This window comes from Onychomys torridus, chromosome 22 (assembly GCF_903995425.1).
Source record: "Onychomys torridus chromosome 22, mOncTor1.1, whole genome shotgun sequence".
NCBI lineage: Eukaryota > Metazoa > Chordata > Mammalia > Rodentia > Cricetidae > Onychomys > Onychomys torridus.
In genome coordinates, this window is record NC_050464.1 from 8,527,449 (window position 1) to 8,549,049 (window position 21,601).

At 41.4% G+C, this 21,601-nt stretch overlaps 1 protein-coding gene across 4 annotated transcripts in view; it reads left to right on the top strand.

Moving 5' to 3' along the window:
- The window catches only part of Rnf216 (ring finger protein 216), a 136,220-nt gene that overhangs the window by 26,649 nt on the left and 87,970 nt on the right, over positions 1–21,601 (top strand). For all 4 annotated transcript variants that reach the window (XM_036172146.1, XM_036172149.1, XM_036172148.1 and 1 more), the window contains 6 exons: positions 169–271; positions 1,781–1,945; positions 7,856–7,970; positions 10,501–10,640; positions 15,860–15,910; positions 17,253–17,390. In XM_036172146.1, coding sequence (XP_036028039.1) covers positions 169–271; positions 1,781–1,945; positions 7,856–7,970; positions 10,501–10,640; positions 15,860–15,910; positions 17,253–17,390 — 712 coding nt within the window. The remainder of the gene's footprint in view (positions 1–168; positions 272–1,780; positions 1,946–7,855; positions 7,971–10,500; positions 10,641–15,859; positions 15,911–17,252; positions 17,391–21,601) is intronic.

A 21,601-nucleotide genomic window follows, 5' to 3' on the forward strand; every position in this document is an offset into this window, starting at 1 on the left:
CTGAGTGTAAGGTTTACAGGAGTGTGCTGCCACTTGTACATGTTAATTCCTTGATAAGTGTCACTAGAGACTTTTTTTCAAGCATTTCATATGACTCAGTGGGCAAGTATGGGATTTGGAAAGTCCTGTGAAAGTAATGAAAGTAACATTGTGTGGGGGTTTTTGCAGACTTTGTAATTTTCTTCTGGAAAACCCAGATTATCCAAAGAGAGAAGACCGAATTATTATCCACCCTAGCAGCAGCCTGCTTGCCAGCCATGATGATGTGAAGGCAAGTATCCCTGTGGCTTGCCACTTGAACCCGGATCTGCTCTATTGATGATGCCTTCTTGTCATCTTGAAGGCAACAAAGTGCTGTTAGCACAGGGTTTTAAAGGCAATGAGAGAAAATAGGATTTCAGAATGTTTGTAGACCTCCCTATACCTGTGCCTTTAATCCTATTAATCCAATTGCCTAACATGGGAAAAGAATTGGCCAAGCTTCTCTCTCTGTTGTTCTAATTGGGTTTTTGTTTTTGTTTGTTTTCTTTTTTGAGACAAGGTTTCTGTGTAGCTTTGGAACCTGTCCTGGAACTCATTCTGTAGCCCAGGCTGGCCTCGCTCACAGAGATCTGCCTGCCCCTGCCTCCCAAGTGCTGGGATTAAAGGCAAGCTCTACCACTACCTTGCTAGTTTGTTTATCTTAATGATTTGTAATTGTGAATTTGTATAAAAATTGAAATACTTTGCATGAATTATTGCTATACCTACCACTAGTACTACTACAATTTTTAATTTTTTGTACTACTACAGTTTATCATAGCCACTCTTATATCTCCATTTATTAGAATACTTTCATCCTAAATTGCAAAAACATTACTATATTTCCCTGCAAATACTTCAGTGTGCAGATAGCCATCCTTACAAGATTTGTGTTCAACCTGTTGAGCCAAATCCCATATTAAGATGTCAAAAATTTCAAAACTTTAATTATTAGCCAATAATTTTGATCTAAGCTAATGTTAAGTATATTTTGTGGTTCAGTCTCTTCCTCCCTTGAGATTAGGGGTTTGGTTTTGGTTTGGGGGTTTATTTTTGGAGAGAGATGAGTTCTTAATTTGTAGTCTCTGCTGGTCTTGGACTTATCACCACCCCCACCCCCCCCCCCACGCATACCTCCCCCTCAGCCTTCTGAGTGCCAGAAATACAGACATGTATTGCCATGTCCAAGCTTATCCACCACTTCCTTTTTGTCTCAGCCTGATCACCTCCTTAATAAATACAAGAACAAACAAGGTTCTTTCCTTTAATATATACTTCTTAAAAGATTTATTTGTTTGTTTGGTTGGTTGGTTTGGTTTTTTGAGACAGGGTTTCAGTGTATATCCCTGGCTGTTCTAGAACTAGCTCTGTAGACCAGCCTGGCCTATAACTCAGAGATAGCACTTGCCTCTGCATCCCAAGTGCTGGGATTAAAAGCACATGCCACCACCGCTCAGCTTATTTGTTGTTTTTTGTGGGGTGAGAACTGAGTGTGTGTATATGTGCACCATGGTGTGCATGCAGTTAGCCATGGGGCCAGATAGCATTGGATTCCCTAAAACTGGGGTTATAGGTAACTATGAATTGTCTGGTGTGTGTCCTGGGAATCAAACCCAGCTCCTCTGGAAGAACAGCAAATACTCTTTAACTGTTAAGCCTTCTCTCCAGACCCTGTTATTTATAATTTATAGAGCACTTTCTCCCTTGTGGAGGAATGTGCTCTCTCCCCTCTAACTTTATGATTTTTGTCTCATTTCAGTTGCCTAAAGTAGACTTTTTTGACTATTCCAAATTGACTCCACTTGACCAGCGATGCTTCATCCAAGCTGCTGACCTCTTGATGGCTGATTTCAAGATGCTCAGCAGCCAGGATATAAAGTGGGCCCTACATGAGCTCAAAGGACACTATGCAATCACCCGAAAGGTACACCCTTGGACTTCCTTTTTGGGGTCACTCCTTGATTCTCCTGCAGAGACACAAGGTGTATAGATTACAGAGATTGGCTTATAATGGCAAAGAACTTCAGAGTTTGCCGGGGAAGTAGTTGCTGATCAGGAAGCACTAATGAGAAGAAATGGTACTAAGAAGCAGGGAATCCCACATCTCCATAAGGCCCTACAGGATGATATTTATACTGTAGAAAGCAGGGTACCTGAAGTGTGATGTGTGTCACTTCACAGCTTGTTTGATCATACCAAGATCTAAATTAAACCTGTTAAGAGCCATTGGTTACTAAGTCTTTTATCTATAGGTTCTCAATGTCTCATTTCTGCTTTATTTTTTTCTTGAAACTTGTTTGTTGAAGGAAAAAAAGTGGTTCATCTGATAGGTTTCAAGAGTCTGGATTTTTGTCACCTGTACCCCTGGGTATCATCTAATGGTCCTTATGTTCCCTGTATTTTTTCCTAAATTTCTAGATCTTGAATCTGATGAAATGTAGAGGTGATTCATTTTTCTCTCCCTGAATTCAGACATTCAGGTTCTGCTGCTTAATAGTCTGTGATCTGAGCAATTGTCTGGTTCACACTGAGCTTCAGTTTCTTGCAGTATAGAAAGGATCTCTAACACATCCATTAGAAGAACTGGATAATAGTGTAGGGTTGTGACCTGGTGCCTGGCTCATGGAGGGTTTCAGTAAACAAGTTCCTGCCATAACACTCTTAAATGTCTCTGACTCCAGTCCCAAGGGATCTAACACCCTCTCTGGCCTTTGAGGGCACTGTATTATGTGGTGCACAGACATACATGTGGGCAGAGCACCCATACACATAACATAAAAATAAGTCCTTGCAGCTGAGTACCAGGTTTCTCCATGTAGCCCTGGCTGTCCTGGAACTCACTCTGTTGACAAGACTGGCCTCAAACTCACAGATCAGCCTGCTACCACTGCCTGGCTGACTATGCAGTTTTAAAGTGACAAGCTGAAGGCTTCTGTCCTCTTGAGACAACTCAGCTCTTTGGTCTGTTTTTACCTTCATGATTTGAGCATAGGCTTATGCTTAACGGAGTGGGTTGTTGTTCTCTCATGGTGAGAAGGAGGTCTTACACATTCTTTTTTTTTTTTTTTAGACAGTATCACTGTGTGGCTTGGAACTTGTATAGACCAACTAGTTTTGATCCCCCTGCTTCTACCTCCCAAATGGTGGGATTAAAGGAATGTACCACTTCACCCTACTTGGGAAAGAAGAGGTCTCACTGTGTGGTTCTGATTGGTCTGAAATTTGCTTTGTAGACCAGGCTGGCTTCAAACAGATCTGCCTACCACTGACTTGGCAGTGCTGGGATTAAACCTGGTTTACATACCCTTTTTGGTACATATACTTTTTGACAAATCTCTAGGTTTTTGTTGTTGTTTTGTTTTGTTTTAATTTTTTTAACCAGCATTGTTTTTGTTTGTTTGTTTTTTGAAACAAGGTTTCTTTGTAGCCTTGGCTGTCCTGGAACTCCCTCTGTAGACCAGGCTGGCCTTGAACTCAGGGAAATCCACCTGCCTCTGCCTCCGGAGTACTGGGATTAAAAGCGTGCATCATATTGCTGGCTTCAGGATTTTATTTATTAAGACTTCAGTTTGGGAATATATTTGTTATTAGGACAAATAATGTATGCTTTACTATGTTTTCTTTCTTGAGTTTAAGGGGGGGTTGTAGTTAAAATTAAGGATGGTGGTGATGGTAGCAGCATTAGGCTAGATGTACTCTTCAGCAAGAGGCAGAGGCAAGAAAGCAAAAAGCAGTAGCTTTTCCTTTGGACCTCCTTATATCTGGGCCATTGCTGGAAGGTGTTGCCCACTCTGGGTAAGGGTCTTCTCCTCTCAGTTAATTTCATAGGAATTTCTTACCCTTACACTTACATCTTCCCAGAGGCTTTTCTTTTAGTTGATTCCAGATCCAACCAAGATTGACTAGGATGACTGTCTTCTTGATTTGCATTCTCAGGCCTGTGAGCTTCACCAGCTTGGAAATTGATTCCCTCTTCAGCTTTTTTCTCAGTTATTCTGTAGATGTGACTATCTCATTGAGGCTGTTCATCGCCTGCCCTAGCCTATGCGCTGGAAATATGAAAGGAACATTTAAGGCCTCTAATGGAGCAGGCCGTCTTTTAATCTGTTCTCTAACTTGGTCTCTCTCCATGTGTCCACTCCCCAGGCTTCCAAATTTTCTACTGCCATGTAACTTTAGCAGTCATCTTGGCTTCTGTGTGAGTGGCATGTTTCCACCTTTACCCATCGTCTCTACCAGGCTTCAGTGCTTTCCTGTCCCCTATTTAAGGCATCAACATGCCTGTTGTGCTATTGCTCACTCTCTCTCTCTTCTGAGACAGGGACTTGCTATGTAGCCTCATCTAGCCTGAATACAGTTGTACACCACCAAGCAAGCCTCTTGGTAGCTTTTTAGCTTCTAGATATCCCTTAAGGTAACTTTGGCCATTATTTTTGATGTCTTAAAAGCCTTATCAGACTGACTGTATGCCTGACTTATAACTATGAAGTGAGTGGCTGTTCAATTTAAAATTGTAAATAAACTCAGAGAAAAGATTAGACAGTAGGTAAAAGAACATTATTTTTGAGCTCCTAGGCAGATCTTTTTGATTCCTTACTTCCTAGTGTGCACCTAGGCTGACCCTGAAGATCTGGGGATCAGTAGAACACAAAGTAGGGTTAAGAGCGGAGCTCAGTGGGAAACTGAATGTCTAGGCCTGACATGCACAGGTCCTATGTTCCATCCCCAGCACTATTAAAAAGAACAAGAATAAAGAAAGAAAACTAGGACACAGAGTAGCTTCCTTCTAAAGAGCTTTTAGTCTGTTTGGGGACACAGTGTGCTAACTGCTCTAAAGGTAAATAAGAGAGCTGGGAGAGCTGAGAGGTCACTAGAGCAGAGCCTTGATGGAAAGATGTTTTCACCACAGCCATGATACAGATGGCTAAGAGGCAAGAAAGTAACCTCAGTGCCTAAGTGTATAGACACAGGTCCCAAGGCATTCTTACTCCTACTCCGTAATCTGATTATATCTGGTCTCCATAATCAGGTATTTGGCCAACTGTAATAGAAATGCTGATTACTAATACAACTGTTAAAGTGAGAACTTGGAGACTAAATTATATACGACATTTTAAAAGATACAGTTTCCTGACTAGTACTAAATGTTCATTTTAAGTGGGACTTTCCCACCTAATGAAATAACAGCCCCTCTAGGGCTCCAGTCTAGAGAGCCTCTTCTTCCCCTTGTTAGAAGCCACCAAGCCAGTGCACCACCATTCAGGAGCTCTGAGCTCACCTTCCAATAGCACCTTTGCTTTAATGGCCTCACTTGCAAAATGTCATTATGGTCAGAATTTTAGCAAATAGCTCTACTTCAAAGGTGGAGTGTTTAGCTTTGGGTAAAGTTAATGAATCTTTATTTGTTTGTTTTTGGTTTTTTGAGACAGGATTTCTCTGTGTATCCCTGGCTGTCCTGAAATTCACTATGTAGACAAGGATGGCCTTGAACTCACTGAGAGCCACCTGCCTCTGCTTCCTAAGTGCTGGGATTAAAAGCAGGCACCACCACTGCCCAGTGAATCTTTTGGTTTTTTCGAGACAGGGTTTCTCTGTAGCTTTTGAGGCTGTCCTGGAACTCACTTTGTAGACCAGGCTGTTCTTGAACTCATAGAGATCCACCTGCTTCTGCCTCCCGAGTGCTGGGATTATAGGCGTGTGCCGCCACCACCACCCAGCTTTTTTTTTTTTTTTTTAATATTATTTATTTTATATATATATGTGTGTGCTCTGTTGACTTTATACCAGAAGAGGGCATCAGATCCCACTAGAGATGGTTGTGAGCCTCCATGTGGGTGCTGGGAATTGAACTCAAGACCTCTGGAAGAGCAGCTTAACTGCTGAGCCATCTCTCCAGCCCCGAACCTTTTTTTTTTTTTTTTTTTTAATTGTGTAAAAGCTGGGTCGTGGTGGCACACACTTTTAATCCTAGCACTTGTGAGACAGAGGCAGGCAGATCTCTGAGTTCAGGCCTGCTTGGTCTACAGAGCTAGTTCCAGGACAGCCAGGGGTACAACAAAGAAATCCTATCCTGAAAAACCAAAAGAAAAAGGAAAAAGTGTGCATGAGTGTTTTGCCTGCATATATATCTTTGCACCACATGTGTGCCTGGTGCCAGAGGAGGCTAGAAAAATGTGTCAGATTCCCTGGAGTTACAGACAGTTAGTTGTGAGCCACCATATTAGTGCTGTGAGTCAGACCCAGGTCTTCTGTAAGAATAGCCATTGCTCTTTACTACTGAGTCATCTTTATAGTCCAAAGTTGATAAATCATAATATAATATTCTTGTAGCTGAGTACTAAGATGTGACTTTAAGGGTTTGGGAATTCCAGAAAGAGGAAATGGGAAGTTCCACAGCCGAAGGAGATCAGAAAGGTAGCATAATGGGTGTTGCCCTTAGCAGGCTTTGGTGGGGTTTCTGTCTGAAAATGAGTTGACATTGTCAAAGAGGGGAACTGCAGTTCCTAGACTGCACTGTCTGCAAATCTAGCCTTCTTGGAGTTTAACTTGAGCTAGCCCTTTCCTTGCTTTCAGCTCTTGGAAAGTCCTACAGAAGAGGTAGAAGTAGAGTAAAGTGGAAGGTGCCCCTTCTCTCTGTCAGCTAAAGTACTTGTTTTTCTTTTGATACATCAACATGAGTATGTTGTTCTTCCCCCAAGATGAACAGATTCTAAATGTGCATTTTAGCCTATGGCACGGACATCTCCTGTTGGTTTATCTCCACATAAGTGGTACATACAAACTGCAGGTTGCCAAGGGTGTGCATGAGCTATGCAACATTCTCTGTCCTCCAGAGGCTCACAGTCTGGTGGAGGAAATGACTTGAAGCAGTGAAGCAAACAAATAATTATGTTGTTAATGACTGAGATGTACTCTGAAAGGAAAAATACAGTATGTTTACAGAGGACATAACAGGAGGCATGGAAGAAGACTGTAGTATTGTCTGTTGGAGGGAGGAAAATGGAAAAGAACTGGCTTGCAGGGAAAGAATCAGATGCCACTCTAATGAGTAGTATTTGTGAAGTAGCCTTTTTATTAGGTGGTTGAATGGACAGAAAAGATTAAGGAAATGACTAGAGATGAGATTTTTGAGAGTTACTGGTTTACAGAGGGCATTGTGATATCTAAGAGTATCCATCTGGTAAAGAGGACTCACACAATAGGGATGGGCTAGCAGAGGAATGAGGAAGAGTAAGTGAGTGCTTTAGCACATGTACACTGCCAGGGAGGTCAGGGAGATGAGGACTAAAGTGGAGGGGTGTGCTTGACCCTTCCATTAGTATATTCACTGAATAGAAGTTGGGTCAGAAGCATGGCCTCTGAGTTTTGTTCATTCCCATGGGAGGGAAGAGGGTGAAACGGCATCAAGAGGTGAAGAGGGATGAGGCTAAGAGCAGAAAGGGGAATGAGATCTTTTTAAGTGCTGATTGGAAACATCTAAGAAATGATGAAGAAGCTGGAGTTGGAAGGAAAATGATAGACGCTGGCTTAAGGATTTCAGACTGCAGCATATAGTAAAGAGCCTCGGTGTACTAGGGAAGGAATCAGTGTGGGCTAGTGAAGGACTGCTACCAAAAACACTGTGTAGGCTGAGGCACTGCTTACGAGTATTCATATAACTTAGCATGCACAAATAGCTTTCATTTCTTTATGTTGCTTTTTAACCTGTTAGAAAGCATTTTGTAGTCACACTGGGCAGAGCTGGCATTGTCAGGGAAGATGAGATTCAAAGATTGCCTTCTTTTATTTGTTCTTTACATTTATGATGGTAACCTTTCCTTTTCTCAATTTTTAGGCCTTTTCTGATGCTATTAAAAAATGGCAGGAGCTATCACCTGAAGCCAGTGGAAAACGGAAAAAGAGGAAAGAAATGAATCAGTATTCTTTCATAGATTTCAAATTTGAACAAGGTAATGGGAAGCTGAGCGTCGGCGATACCATGTAAAGTTGTAATTTGGTACCTTTTTGTGAGGCCACTGAAGTGAGGAGGCACAGTGTATTTGCTGTTTACAATGGCCCAATAAGTGCAAGAGTAACTGAATAGGGCCGTTTGGACAAGCGTATAGACAGTATAGACAGTAGCTGCAGTTGTTGGCTTCCTCTTTCCTTAGGTACGTTATAACAGGAAAATGCTGTGCAGTAGAGAACTTTGTGTGTGGACTAACTGGAAATGATGCTTATCATAGATAACACTGTTCTTGAGATGTCAGAATTGGCTATATAGTTGTACCAACCGTACTCACTCATCACTTCATGATTAATTGCTATAGAGAGCCAGTTTTGTACCTGATAGCATCGCTGGTAGCAGATTTTTATAAAATTTCTTTATTCCCATTGGAATAACTGCAGTAAGTCTTTCAAAGAAATCACCTGGGGTCTGAACCCCCCTCACCCATAGACTGCAGAATTTTATAACATCCATGTGATTTGATTGTACCAACAGAGGAACTCACTGCTCTTTAGCCACATCACAAATAGTCAAGTTGCCTTCTGTTTCTCTTTTGTTGCATGTGTGTTTCTAAAGCTTCATTCCAAGTATGTCTAAATAAAAATGAGAAAAGTTTTGGGTTTATGAATTCTTCATTCTAGCTCTCATTCTCTGAGGCTGTGACTCAGCAGTCAGGTCCCTCAGCAGTCTGTGGAGCAGTGCCTTTGTGGCAGTCTCACTGGTCTCTGGTTATGATGTAGGTGTCTCTCACTCAGCTAAACTAATGCAGTCTCTGTCATCCCAAGATGTAGTCAGAAGGCTGTTGTTTCTGGTGCTCAGAAGTAGAGAGCATGTTCCTTGCAATATGTTTTACCCCCTTGTTGGCCAGCTTTGTCTTTTACAAAGCTCTTTTTTATATCATGACAAAATACACTTCATGAAACTTCTTGCCACAGCTGCAGGTCATATGGCTGAAAAGAAAGAGAAAACAAAAAACAAACAAACAAAAAAAAAAAAACACTTAGTGTGAAAGGGCTGAGTACCTTGCCATTTCATCTACGAGTAGATGAGCTATAATTCCAATCCTGGTGATCTAACTTCACAGCTGATTCTTAGCACTATGCTTCACTATCCCTAAAGCAAAAGACTGGTTTTTCAAACAGAAGTTTACATTTGTTTGTTAGTTTGTTTTTCTGTGTATCCCTGGCTGTCCTAGAACTAGCTGTGTAGACCAGGCTACACAGAGATCTGCCTGCCTCTGCCTCCTGAGTGCTGAGATTAAAGATGTGCACCACCACCTCTGCAGAAGTTTACATTTTTAAAAGCTTAAGAATAAGAGAAAAGGGGTAAATAAATGAGGAACCAGACAATAAATACTGTTAAAATTAAAAGATTGTCAAGAATAAGCCAGTAGTAATTGAATATCTAGATGTAATCATTTTCTGGGCAAATTAACAGGAGAAAACAATGCCTGAACAGGCTACTTTTTCTGACTTTCATTCTGTGTGTGATTTTGATGAGTGCAGGTGCTGCTCTTTTAGATAGTCTAAGTAGTTGAAGATTTTCACTATTAAAAGTTTAACATATAGTCAGGTGGTAGTGGCACATGCCTTTAATGCCAGCACTTGGGAGGCAGAGACAGGTGGATCTCTGTGAGTTCCAGACTAGCCAGGTCCACCAAGTGAGTTGCAGGACAGCCAGAGCTATACAGAAACCCTGTCTTGGAAAAAAAAGAAAAAAGTTCAGCATGCATAAAGTAAGTATGTTTGGATCTTGCCACGGTGACTGAAAGAAACATCTGGTTATATTGGATGTGAACAAGGATCTGAAGCAAATGGAACCCATACATTGCTGTTGGGTGGGGGTTATATATTGGAAAGACCATTTTGGGAAACCTGCAGTTATTTTCTAGAGCTTAATGTAAGCATGTCCTAACTTTTTCCTGTAAGCTCAGGTCTGACTGGCAGATTGACCAGTAAAAAAAACACAGAGCATTCTAGCTATATCTGTAACAGTTCAGAACTGTAAAGACACAGTTCTTAAATGGGTAGTAAGCTGTATCCTCTGGGGCTGGAGAGATGGCTCAGAGGTTAAGAGTGCTGACTGCTCCTCCAGAAAACCTGGATTCAGTTCCCAGCACCCACATGGCAGCTTACAACTGTAACTCCCATTCCAGGGCTTCTGACCCTCTCATGCTGGCAAAACACCAATGAACATGAAAAAATATATATAAATAAATAAAAATAAACTGTATGCTCACCTAGTTCAGTGCTGTCAGAGTAGGAGAGGCTTTGCAGTTGGTGCTCACAAAGAAAAAAGTGAGAAAGGACAAAAGCCTTAACCACAGATTAAGCATAAGGCACAAGGTCTCAACTGCAAGATGAATTGTGGGAAGCCATAGTGTCCTGCCACAGGGCTGGTGGGGTAGTGCTAAGTTGTAGAAAACAGAATAGTTTGGCCTATATTCCTAGTGAACAGTTGTCCATGTGATTTCACTTTGTTACATCTTCTAGGTAACGTAAAAATAGAAAAGAGGATGTTCTTTCTGGAAAACAAGCGTCGACATTGTAGATCTTATGACCAGCAGGCCCTCCTTCCAGCTGTGCAACAAGAGCAGGAATTCTATGAGCAGAAAATCAAAGAGATGGCAGAGGTAAGAAGCTGGGTTCTGATCTTAGAATGTGGTGCTGAAGTTCCAGTTTGCTCCCCATTAGGATGTGGTACATGGCTGGCTTTTAAGAGTTCCTTTGGATGCTAGGGATATAGCCCAGCTTGGGTTCCATAATGAATATCACACACGCACTCCCTTTTCAAGAAAAGTACGATTGTTCAATCCTCTAAGTCTAGCACTGAATCTTGAATTGGAGGGTTTGTTTATTCCCCCGTTCTGGGGATTAAGCCAGCAGTTAGCATTCTGCCACTGAGCTACAATATCCAGCCCAAATTTTCCCTTTTTTAAATTGATTACATGATAAAATTTAGTTTGCTTTTAGGTTTTTGTGTTTTTGAGACAAGGTCACACTGTAAACCAGTCTGTCCTGGTACTAAATATGTGGTCCATACTGGTATTGAACTCTAGAAAATCCTCCACCCCCATTACTCTACCTCCTTAGGTAACAGACCTGCACCATTACACCCAGCTCACAACAAAGTTTTTGTTTTTAAGTTTTTGTTTTGTTTTGTTTGTTCCCTTCTCACTATATTTTTGACCAGCTAGTTATTTATTTTGTTTGCTTTTTTATGGAATGAAGCAAGTTTTATTACTTCATGAAGCAGGCATCTTTTCTTAGGTAGTGAGTTTCTTCTCTTCAGGTTTATTTTCAGCACAGCAAAGGTTTTTAACAGAAAACAAAATTATATTTTGTAATGATACTGTCCAACTTCATGGTTTCATGAATCAGATTGATATTAGAGATTAGTTTTTTGGGTGTGTTTTTTTTTTTTTTTTTTTTTTAACTTTTTTTTTTCCTCAGAGCTGAGGACCGAACCCAGGGCCTTGTACTTGCTAGGCAATCGCTCTACCACTGAGCTAAATCCCCAACCCCCTTTTTTTTACTTTTTTTTTTTTTTTTTAATTGCATTTATTTACTGGACATGTGTATGTTTGTGGGGACATGTGTACCATGACATGTCAGATATGTCTTTCACTCCCTTCAGCTACAAATGGTGAAGAAAAAAACAAAGATGAATCTCATTTAGCTCTATAACTTTCCCAAGTATTATTAAACATTCAATTCAATTAGAATACACATACATTAATTATTTAATAAAAATCTAGGCTCTGGTGGTACCAGGTTCTGAATTCACAGAGACCCAAGCTTATGAAGTCACATTTTTGTTTGTTTGTTTGTTTAGTTTTGTTTTGGGGATTTTTGTTTGTTTTGATTTTTTTGTTTTGTTTTGTTTCTGAGACAGGGTCTCCCTATGTAGTCCTGCCTGTACTGGAACTCTTTATGTAGATGAGGCTGGCTTTGAACTCATAGAGATAAACTTCCCTCTCCCTAGGATTAAAGGTGTATACCACCATGTCCCACTGAGGTCATATTTCTTACAAGGATAGATAGAATTTGCTTTTTATTTATTTTTTTAATGTGTTAAAGTTTTTAGCAATAGAAAAAAAGCAGTGGTGACTTAGCAGTCTCCCTGCACTCATGTTTTAAGATGCCAGTCTTATCTATGTGTGGTGTTGTAATCCCAGCTACCCTGGAGACTGAGGCCAAAGGATTAATAAAAAGTTCAAGGCTACCCTACACAACTTAGTGAGAGAGAGCCAAGGATGTGGCTGAATGGGGGAGCATTTGACTTAGCATGTGTGAGGTAGTCCTGTGTTTGGTTCCCAGACCACCAAGAAAATAATTGAATATGCCGATATTAGTCGGGTGTGGGGCTTACACCTGCAGTCCTAGCACATGGGAGACAAAGGCAGAGGGATCACAAGTACAAAGCCATCCTGAGCTGTATACTAAGATCCTGTCTCCAAGAAACAGTAAAAAGAAAAACTACTTTCACATGGGCATATCTTTGGTAAAGCAGTCAAAGTTAGTGTTGTTGTTTTGTTTTGTTTTTTCTTTAAATTTTGAAGTAATTCTGTGCAACAAAAAATGCACCAGGCATGGTGGCTCATGCCTTCAGTTCCAGCACTCAGGAGGCAAAGGCAGGTGTATCTCTCTCTGTGAGTTCAAGGCCAGCCTGGTCTACTAAGAGAGTCTCAAGAAAGCCAGGGCTGTTACACAGAGAAACCCTATTTTGAAAAACCAAAAAAAGAAGAAATGATGCCAGCATCTGGACATAAGAACTGATCCCGAGGAGAGGCCCTTGTCAACTGAGTTGAGAACAACTGAATCAGCATTCTTTCTCCCCCACCCCACCCCCTTATTATTTCTTTACTACTCAGAATACCATTTTTACTTTAAAGAAAATAACTGGGAAATTATTGATTAATCAATATTCATATTGGGTAGACACTGTCTCAAAATGAAGTGATAGTTTGTATATATGGATAAAAATTCCACATCTCAAGCAAACATTAGAATTTGAAGAAAGTTTTCATCTTGATCCATCCACCACAGTCACATTTATTAATACCACCATGGAGGGTTGCAGAGATAGCTCAGAGATTAAGAGCACTGGCTGTTCTCTCAGAGGACTTAGACTTAATTCCCAGCACCCATATGGTGGCTCCAACTGTCTGTAACTCCATTCCCAGGGGATCTGATGCCTTCCTCTGGCCCTCTGGGCACCAGGCACACACATGGTACACAGACATGCTTGTAGGAAAAACACCCCATACACATAAAATTGAATTAAATTTTTTTTTTAAATCAACACAGAGCTCATCTGAAAATGATTTAGATGGATTGTCTAATCATCTAAATATCTAGATATCTAATCTGTTACTTGTAGTCATTTTTAACCTTACATCCAAGTTATCCTCTGGCCAATGGCAGCCCCTTTGTCCTGACCTGGTAGTCTCTGACCACATCCTTGCTCTGGCATGTTAAAGAGCTCTAGTCTCCCTGGCCTTGTTTTAGTTAGGGTTTCTATTGCCGTGATAAAATACCATGGAGAAGAAGGGGTTTATTTGGTATTTACTGTATCATCTAAGGAAGTCAAGACAGGAACTCAATTAGGGAAAAAAACCTGGAGGTTGGAGCTGATACACAGGTCGTGGAGGGGTGCCACTTACCAGCTTGCTCATCATGGCTTGCTCATCCTCTTTTCTTATAGAACCCAGGGCCACCAGCCTAGGGATGGCATCACCCACAATGGGTTGAGCCCTTCATCTAATCACTAATTAAGAAAATACCCTCAGGCTTGCTGACAGCCAGATCATATGGAAGCATTTTCTCAATTGAGGTCACCTCCTCTCAAATGACTTTAGCCTTTGTCAAGTTGACACAAAACTATCCAGCACAGGCCTAGACCTGAAAATTTCTCCAAAGTGCTTTACTTTCTTTATTGGGAAATTCATGCTGAGATTTCTGATTAGAATTCAATGTACAGGTTTTATTATTGCCTTCGTTTTATGGTGTGTGTGTGTGTGTGTGTGTGTGAGAGAGAGAGAGAGAGAGAGACAGACAGACAGACAGACAGACAGACGGACGGACGGAAAATCTTGACACTTAATGACTTAACATGATTCCTACCACATTTGAAGATTTTTAGAATCACTCGATCACAGTGATACACACCTACAGCCCCAGATGGGAGGCTGAGTCAGGGGAATTATTTTTTACCCCAGAAGCTCAGGGCCAGCCTGAGCACCATAGCAAGACTGCTACAAAAGAAAAACACAAATGAGAACCATAAAGTTGCTGGAAATAAGTCTGGTTATGCCATTAACATGAACAGTTATGTTTATTTGTGCCTACTATTTATTTATATTTGACTTATAGGGAAATGGCCTTTTTTGAGGTGAGGAGATAATCTTCTACCCTTCAGTTTAAGTCAAGAAATGTCCAGAGAGCCCAATTCTTCTCTCACTTCCTCTGTATTATTACTTGTTTTAGTCTACCTTTACTTACTTTAAGTGAAAGCAAATATGTATGGATATTTTATTTGTTTCTCTCTCTTTTTTTTTTAAGATTTATTTATTTATTATGTATACAGTATTCTGCCTGCATGTGTCCCTGCAGGCCAGAAGAGGGTGCCAGATCTCATTACAAATGGTTGTGAGCCGCAATGTGGTTGCTGGGAATTTAACTCAGGACCTCTGGAAGAACAGCCAGTGCTCTTAACCACTGAGCCATCTCTCCAGCCCCCTATTTTTTTTTTTTTATTAAAATTTATTTTACATACCAACCACAGTTTCCCCTCATTCCTCTGAAATAAATTATTTTAAAAAAAAGGAAATAAGGCTAGCAAGATGGCCCAGTGAATAAAAACACTTGCTAATCAAAGCCTGAGTTTGACTCCCAGAACCCATGTGAAGGTGTATGGAGAGAACTGGCTTCACAAAGTTGTCTCTGATACATGTATAGCATTATCAAGATATTTCTCAGGGAAATACTCTTCAGCTTCTGCTGTTTCACTTAGTGCATGCTAGCAACCATGTAACAGTCATCCACAGAGGTCTTCCTCTTTGCTATAACATTGTCTGATTAAGGTCCAGACTTGTTTCCAGGGTTTTGCTGTTTGTAAATAAGTTTGTACATACATCAGTTCAGATTTATGCTTTAGGGCATCTTGGGGACAGAGATATCTGAACACGACTTTGATAGCTAAACAAAGTGGCATACAACTTTAATCCCAGCACTTGAGAGGCAAGGGCAGGCAGATCTCCATGAGTTTGATTTACATAGCAAGTTCTAGGGCAGCCAGGGCTATATAGTGAGCCTCTGTCTCAAAATAAAAGTTTTGGCCAGGCATGGTGGTTCATGCCATTAATCCCAGCACTCAAGGTAGGGGAGGGAGGCAGGCTGATCTTTAGGAGTTTGAGTCCAGCCTGGTTTACATAGTGAGTTTTAGGTCAACAAAGCCAAGACCAAATAGAGAGATCCTATCTCAAAAAACAAACACAAAGATTTTTTTCACTGTTGAGTTCATACCACATGCCTCCTTCATAGACAGCCATTTGACATCTTCAGCAGCAATACAAGAGTGCTGATGGCTTCCCAGCTTCACCAGCAAATCATGTTATCGAATTTGCTTTTGGTCCATTTAGATTCCTGTTTGCTTATGCTGTTCTTTGCTATTCCAGAATGTTTTGTGTTCTTCTGTTCCCTTATTTACTCTGCAGATTATCCTTTGGTAGCTTTTTCAACTACTAATCCATGTTAACTGTTAATAATGTATTAGTATATTGAAATCCATGCTAATAGCTTATGGTCTTTCTACATTTGTATCTGAATGTTTGACTCTTTTGTTCATCAGCATGAAGACTTTTTGCTTGCCCTGCAAATGAATGAAGAACAATATCAAAAGGTATTTTGAAATCTCACCAAGTTCATTTATTCTGGGTATACTCATTGGGCTTTTGAAAGCAAACTTTTACTATGTAACCTATTGACTTGTCAGTTTGCAGTTCACTCAAGTGTTATATCATCTAGAAGAGGTTATCTTCATACAAGACCAAAACAGAACTGAAAAGAGAGATAGATAACGTTCTTAAAGAGCGTGACCAGAAATTCACTAGGCAGTTACTAGAAGGGACTATTCTGTATCCCTACACTCGGATTCCTTGTGTGTAGCCTTGGGCCAGGGGTTTCTGTGCCATAACTGACAACTTGCTTAGTGACTTTTTTGAGCATGGCTGAAAGCAGGCTGCTGAATTGATCTATCTCCTTGGTGAGCACTGACATTACATCTCTGTATGTACTTAAGGATGCGACTTTGTTTTCCTCAGTCCCTTAACTATAAGCAAGGGCTGGCTTATGGTGTCTTCACACTCCTGTCTTTGACAAGAGGAACAAATCCAGCTTTAGAAAGCTTCTTGGGCTCATGGCCACGGCAGCCATCTTTCAGTAACTCGCCAAAATTACAAACAGAAAGGGAAAGAGGAGGGGCACTGGCTATTTTTTTTTTTTTTTTTTTTTTTTTTTGAGGAAACATGGAGCTGTTCCTTTGGCCACTTAATGCAAATCTACAAGAAGGGTGATATTGTAGACATCAAGGGAATGGGCACTGTTCAAAAAAGAATGCCTTGTAAGTGGCAAAACCATGGCAAAATTGGAAGAGTACGACATTACCCAGCATGCCGTGGGCATCATTGTAAGCAAGCAAGTCCAGGGCAAGATTCTTGCCAAGAGAAATAATGTGCGTATTGAGCACAAGCACTCTAAGAGCCGAGATAGCTTCCTGAAGTGGGTAAAGGAAAATGACCAAAAGAAAAAGGAAGCCAAAGAGAAGGGCACCTGGGTTCAGCTGAAGTGCCAATCTGCTCCACCCAGAGACACACACTTTGTGAGGACTAACGGGAAGGAGCCTGAACTGCTGGAGCCCATTCCATATGAATTCATGGCCTAATGTACAAAAAAAAAAATAAAAGACTTGGACTGTAAAAAGACCCTGGTTGGCCTCAAATTCAAGTTCCTCTTTTCTCAGTGTCCTAAGTATTGTCATTACACATACATTGTTATGATATCCAGCTTCAGATCTAGGTTTAGATAGCAAAAAAAGTTTGTTGTTATTTGGTGTCTCCCAGGAGTCAGTTTTGACCTCATTGTGTGCTGGTACATAGAAGTATGTGGGATGTAGGGCTGTAGATGAGGCCTCAGTTCTTGAATCGGGGATGGGGGAGTTTACATGTATCTTCTTTGGCTTGCAGGATGGACAGCTGATTGAGTGTCGCTGCTGCTATGGGGAGTTTCCATTTGAGGAGCTGACACAGTGCGCCGATGCTCACTTGTTTTGTAAAGAATGTCTCATCAGATATGCCCAAGAGGCAGTGTTCGGGTCTGGAAAGGTAAGAAGTGTGTTATGCATGTAAATATGAAAAATGACTATGCTTATAAACAAGTGCACTTCTTGTGTGGGGAGCAAAATTCTGATGATTGGTGATAATGTGCATGACCTGATTTGTGTCATGTTGGTTCTGAGTACAATAGGTTTCCTGACTCCTTCATGTCCTATGTCTAGCTCCACAGGGCCCCTGCTTCAGCACTCACTTTCCTGGTCACAGTCAAATTAAAGGGTGTTAGATAAAGGGTGAGCTCATTTTGAGTTTATTTGAGCACATGAAAGAAAGTGTATTAATATATTTTCACATACTTCAATGATTTTATAGTTTGTTTAAAAAGTGGTAAGTAGGGCTGGAGAGATGGCTCAGTGGTTAAGAGCACTGACTACTCTTCCAGAGGACCCAGGTTCAATTCCCAGCACCCACATAGCAGCTCACAACTGTCTGTAATTCCAGTTCTAGGGGATCCGACACCCCTGGCAAAACACCAATGCACATAAAATAAAAATAAACAAAATTTTTTTAAAAAGTCATAAGTATAAGATCATATTTCTCAGTCCAAAGTTTATTTCACTGAACACCAACAAAACAGCATTACGAAGAGTTATGTAAGCTGGGCAGTGGTGGCGCACGCCTTTAATCCCAGCACTCGGAGGCAGAGGCAAGCGGATCTCTGTGAGTTCGAGGCCAGCCTGGTCTACAGAGTGAGTCCAGCACAGGCTCCAAAGCTACAGAGAGACCCTGTTCTCAACACCACCACCACCCCAAAAAAAAGAGGAGCTATGTATTGTTTTATATCTCTTCCAGCAACCATAGTAAAGTAATAGTGAGCCAAGCGTCTTGGGTCTGTAATCCCAGCTACATGGAAGGTTGAGGCAGAAGGATCACAAGTTCAAACCCAGTGTGAACAAGTTAGTTTGAGACCCTGTCTCAAAGTTTGGGGGGCGGGGGAATAGAAGGACTGGAGATATAGAGTGTGTAAGGCCCTGGGTTTCATCCCCAGCACTGACAGAGTAAGGAGAAAAGGGAGAGGGTAAAGAGAGGAAGAGAGAAAAGAAACTAAAACCATCATCCAGAATGTGGCCTTTTATTTTTAAAGATTATCATGTATGCAGGTACTGTATTTACATCACACACATACACCCTGGTCCATCCAATGTCTCCTGTGCCTATCCTCCTCACATTTTTGGGCTCTTATTTCACCCGCAAGACTGGTTTTTTGTTTGTTTGTTTTTTGTTTGGTTTGGTTTTGGTTTTTCCAGACAGGGTTTCTCTGTGCAGCTTTGTGCCTTTCCTGGAACTCGCTTTGTAGACCAGGCTAGCTTCGAACTCACAGAGATCCACCTGCCTCTGCCTCCCGAGTGCTGGGATTATCGGCGTGCGCCACCACTGCCCAGCCACCTCTTATTCTTTAATATGAGAGAGACAGAGAATAAACATATAACCTGCTGAGTTATTTTAGTGTTAAATATGTGTGTTTAGGGGGTTCATCCCTAGAGAAGACTGATTCTTCCTCCATCAGCAGTCATTAATCACCTAAACCTTTTCATTTCAGTGTGGGACCTTTTAAGATTTCTCCCTATCTGTGTTGATTATGTGGAGATTTCATGGGTACAGTCTCCCTGTCAAATACAGAAGACGCTATCTTGTAGCCCACATCTGTCTCTTAGAAACTTTCCACCCCTGCTGATGTTCCTTTGACCTTAGATGGAGTTGTGTTACAGATGTGTCCGTTGGGGCTGGGCATCCTAGGGTCAGTTGTTCGCTGTATTGTGACCAGCTGTGTCATGTCTGCTGCAAAAAGCTTGCTTTCTCCCTCTCTCTCTCTCTCTCTCTCTCTCTCTCTCTCTCTCTCTCTTTCTCTCTTTCTTTCTTTCTTTCTTTCCAGGGTTCTCTGTGTAGCTTTGTGCCTTTCCTAGATCTTGCTCTGTAGACCAGACTGGCCTCGAACTCACAGAGATCCATCTGCCTCTGCCTCTGCCTGTACCTCTGCCTCCCAAGTGCTAGGCTTCTGCACTACACTGCCCAGCAAACGTAACCTATTAAATGGCCCTTAGTCTCACCAGTCATATACTATACCAATATCTTCTACTTCCTGTGGTTCATTCCTATGAACAAATGCTATGAGTGTGTGATTTTAGTCTAATCCTGAGACAAATCTGAATTGACAAGTAATTACTGAATAACACCGTTTTAAAATCAAGATCCTAACTAAAGGATCAAAAAATACTGAGAAACACTCTCTGGGGTTAGGAGGAAAAGCCTCAGCCTCAAACCCTCTCACTAAGTGCTCAAAGCATTGGCCACTCCCGTGGCCCCTGAACATATGGATCTCTTCCCACTAGCAAGCCAGGCATTCAGTTCTGCAGTTGTCACCATTTCACATACTTTAAGTCAATTCAGGTTGACACCACCTGCCTGCAGAGTGTCAGATTGTACAGGTTGAAGGCCTCTGGAACGTCTTTCTCTTGAACGACCAACTGGGGTTTTCATGACCTGATCATTAGGCTTAGTTGACTCTTTATAAAGTTCTCAGAACTCAGAGAAATGCTTATACTTAAGATTTATTACAAAGGTTGTTGTAAAGCTCCAGATCAGCAGACTGGTCAGGAGATAGAGCAAGCTTCTTAGATAGAGCTCTGTTTCTAAAGAGTTAGGATACACCACCATCCAAGCAAGGGGTTGCCGTTGCTGTAAGCCTCCAGTGTTTAACGTCCAGAAGTTCTCCAGACCCTGCCCTTTAAATTTGTATGGAGATTCTATGAAATGGCATTAGACAAGATTTTGATAGACTAGAGAAACTCAACAAGGCTGTCTGTTCAGATTCTTCCTGGGCTTTCTGTAGTGTTCCTGTAGGTGTGGAGTATGACCCCCATCTGAAATTAAGGGTCTTACAGTATACTATCACATAACAAGGTCAGAGAATTGCTTTATGGCCAGCTCCAATACAAAAAGACAAATTTGTAGTGTATATAGTTTTTTGGACTGGCCTTGAAGATAAATTCTAGTTTCTGTGGCCTGCCTCAGAGAGGAAAAAGGAGCAGTTGAAAGAAGGCAAGCAAGGGTCAGAGAGATTGCTTTCTCAGGCTCAAAGTACCCAACATTATAACAAATGATCGTCTCTTGACTTTATCACTCAGAAGCTGTTTTGAAGCTGTTCTGGAGCCGAGGACAAAAGGTCGAAAACTTTAACCTTACTGTTCTAGTCACTGGGGAAGTAATAGGGGCCATGGAAACCATGATTGAAAATGAAAAGATTTATAGGTCACAATAGTCTCATCCTGACACAATTTGGAAGAGACCAAAGAGGGCTGCCATGTGGGCTCCTGCATCAGAAAAGACATAAGCAGAAAACATAGTAAAATATTATGCTTCAGCTCCTTTCCCTGGAAAAGGGAGATGCTTAGGAGACTATTGGAAACATTAAGTGAGATCATTTTCATGTGTTCACTTTGGTATCCACCTTTCTTCTGTTAGGGTTCATCAGATGTCTGGCACTTTTCCTTTCTTCTTGTTGTTTTTGTTGTCGTTTGTTTTGTTTTGTTTTGTTTTTCAAGTGTAGTTTTGTGCCTTTCATGGAACTCACTTGGTAGCCCAGGCTGGCCTTGAACTCACAGAGATCCACCTGGCTCTGCCACTCGAGTGCTGGGATTAAAGGCGTGCGCCACCACCGCCCGGCCACTTTTCCTTTCTTAAGATCTCTTTGGAAGCTATCTGAGCTACAGGTGTATAGGCGTTTAGTGGTGACTTTGAGTGCCTAAATAGTGTTTCATGTTGTGATCCTCTAATAACAGCTTAAGGCATTTTCTATGAAATTGCCCCCATCCCAGCATCCTAGAACTTAGTGGGAAGGAGTTGGAGACATTGTGATTCCTGAGCAGATTTTGCTTCAGGTCTTCATGAGGGCCACACTTGAACTCTACTGTCTCTGTTGATTTCCATCCAGAGAAAGTCAGAATAGAAGCCCAAACCACTCCCTTCCCACTTCTTTGGTTTTTTTTGGAGCTGAGGGTCGAACCCAGGGCCTTGCGCTTGCTAGGCAAGCGCTCTACCACTGAGCTAAATCCCCAACCCTTGTTTTTTGGTTTTTTTTTTTCCCCTTCCCACATCTTAACTAGCTGTCATCTCTCCCCTCCCATTCCAAGAGGTTCTCCAGCTTTACAGATCCTGCAAGGGAAACAGCTTACTTCAGACACTGTAACCTGTCTCCTAGCCAA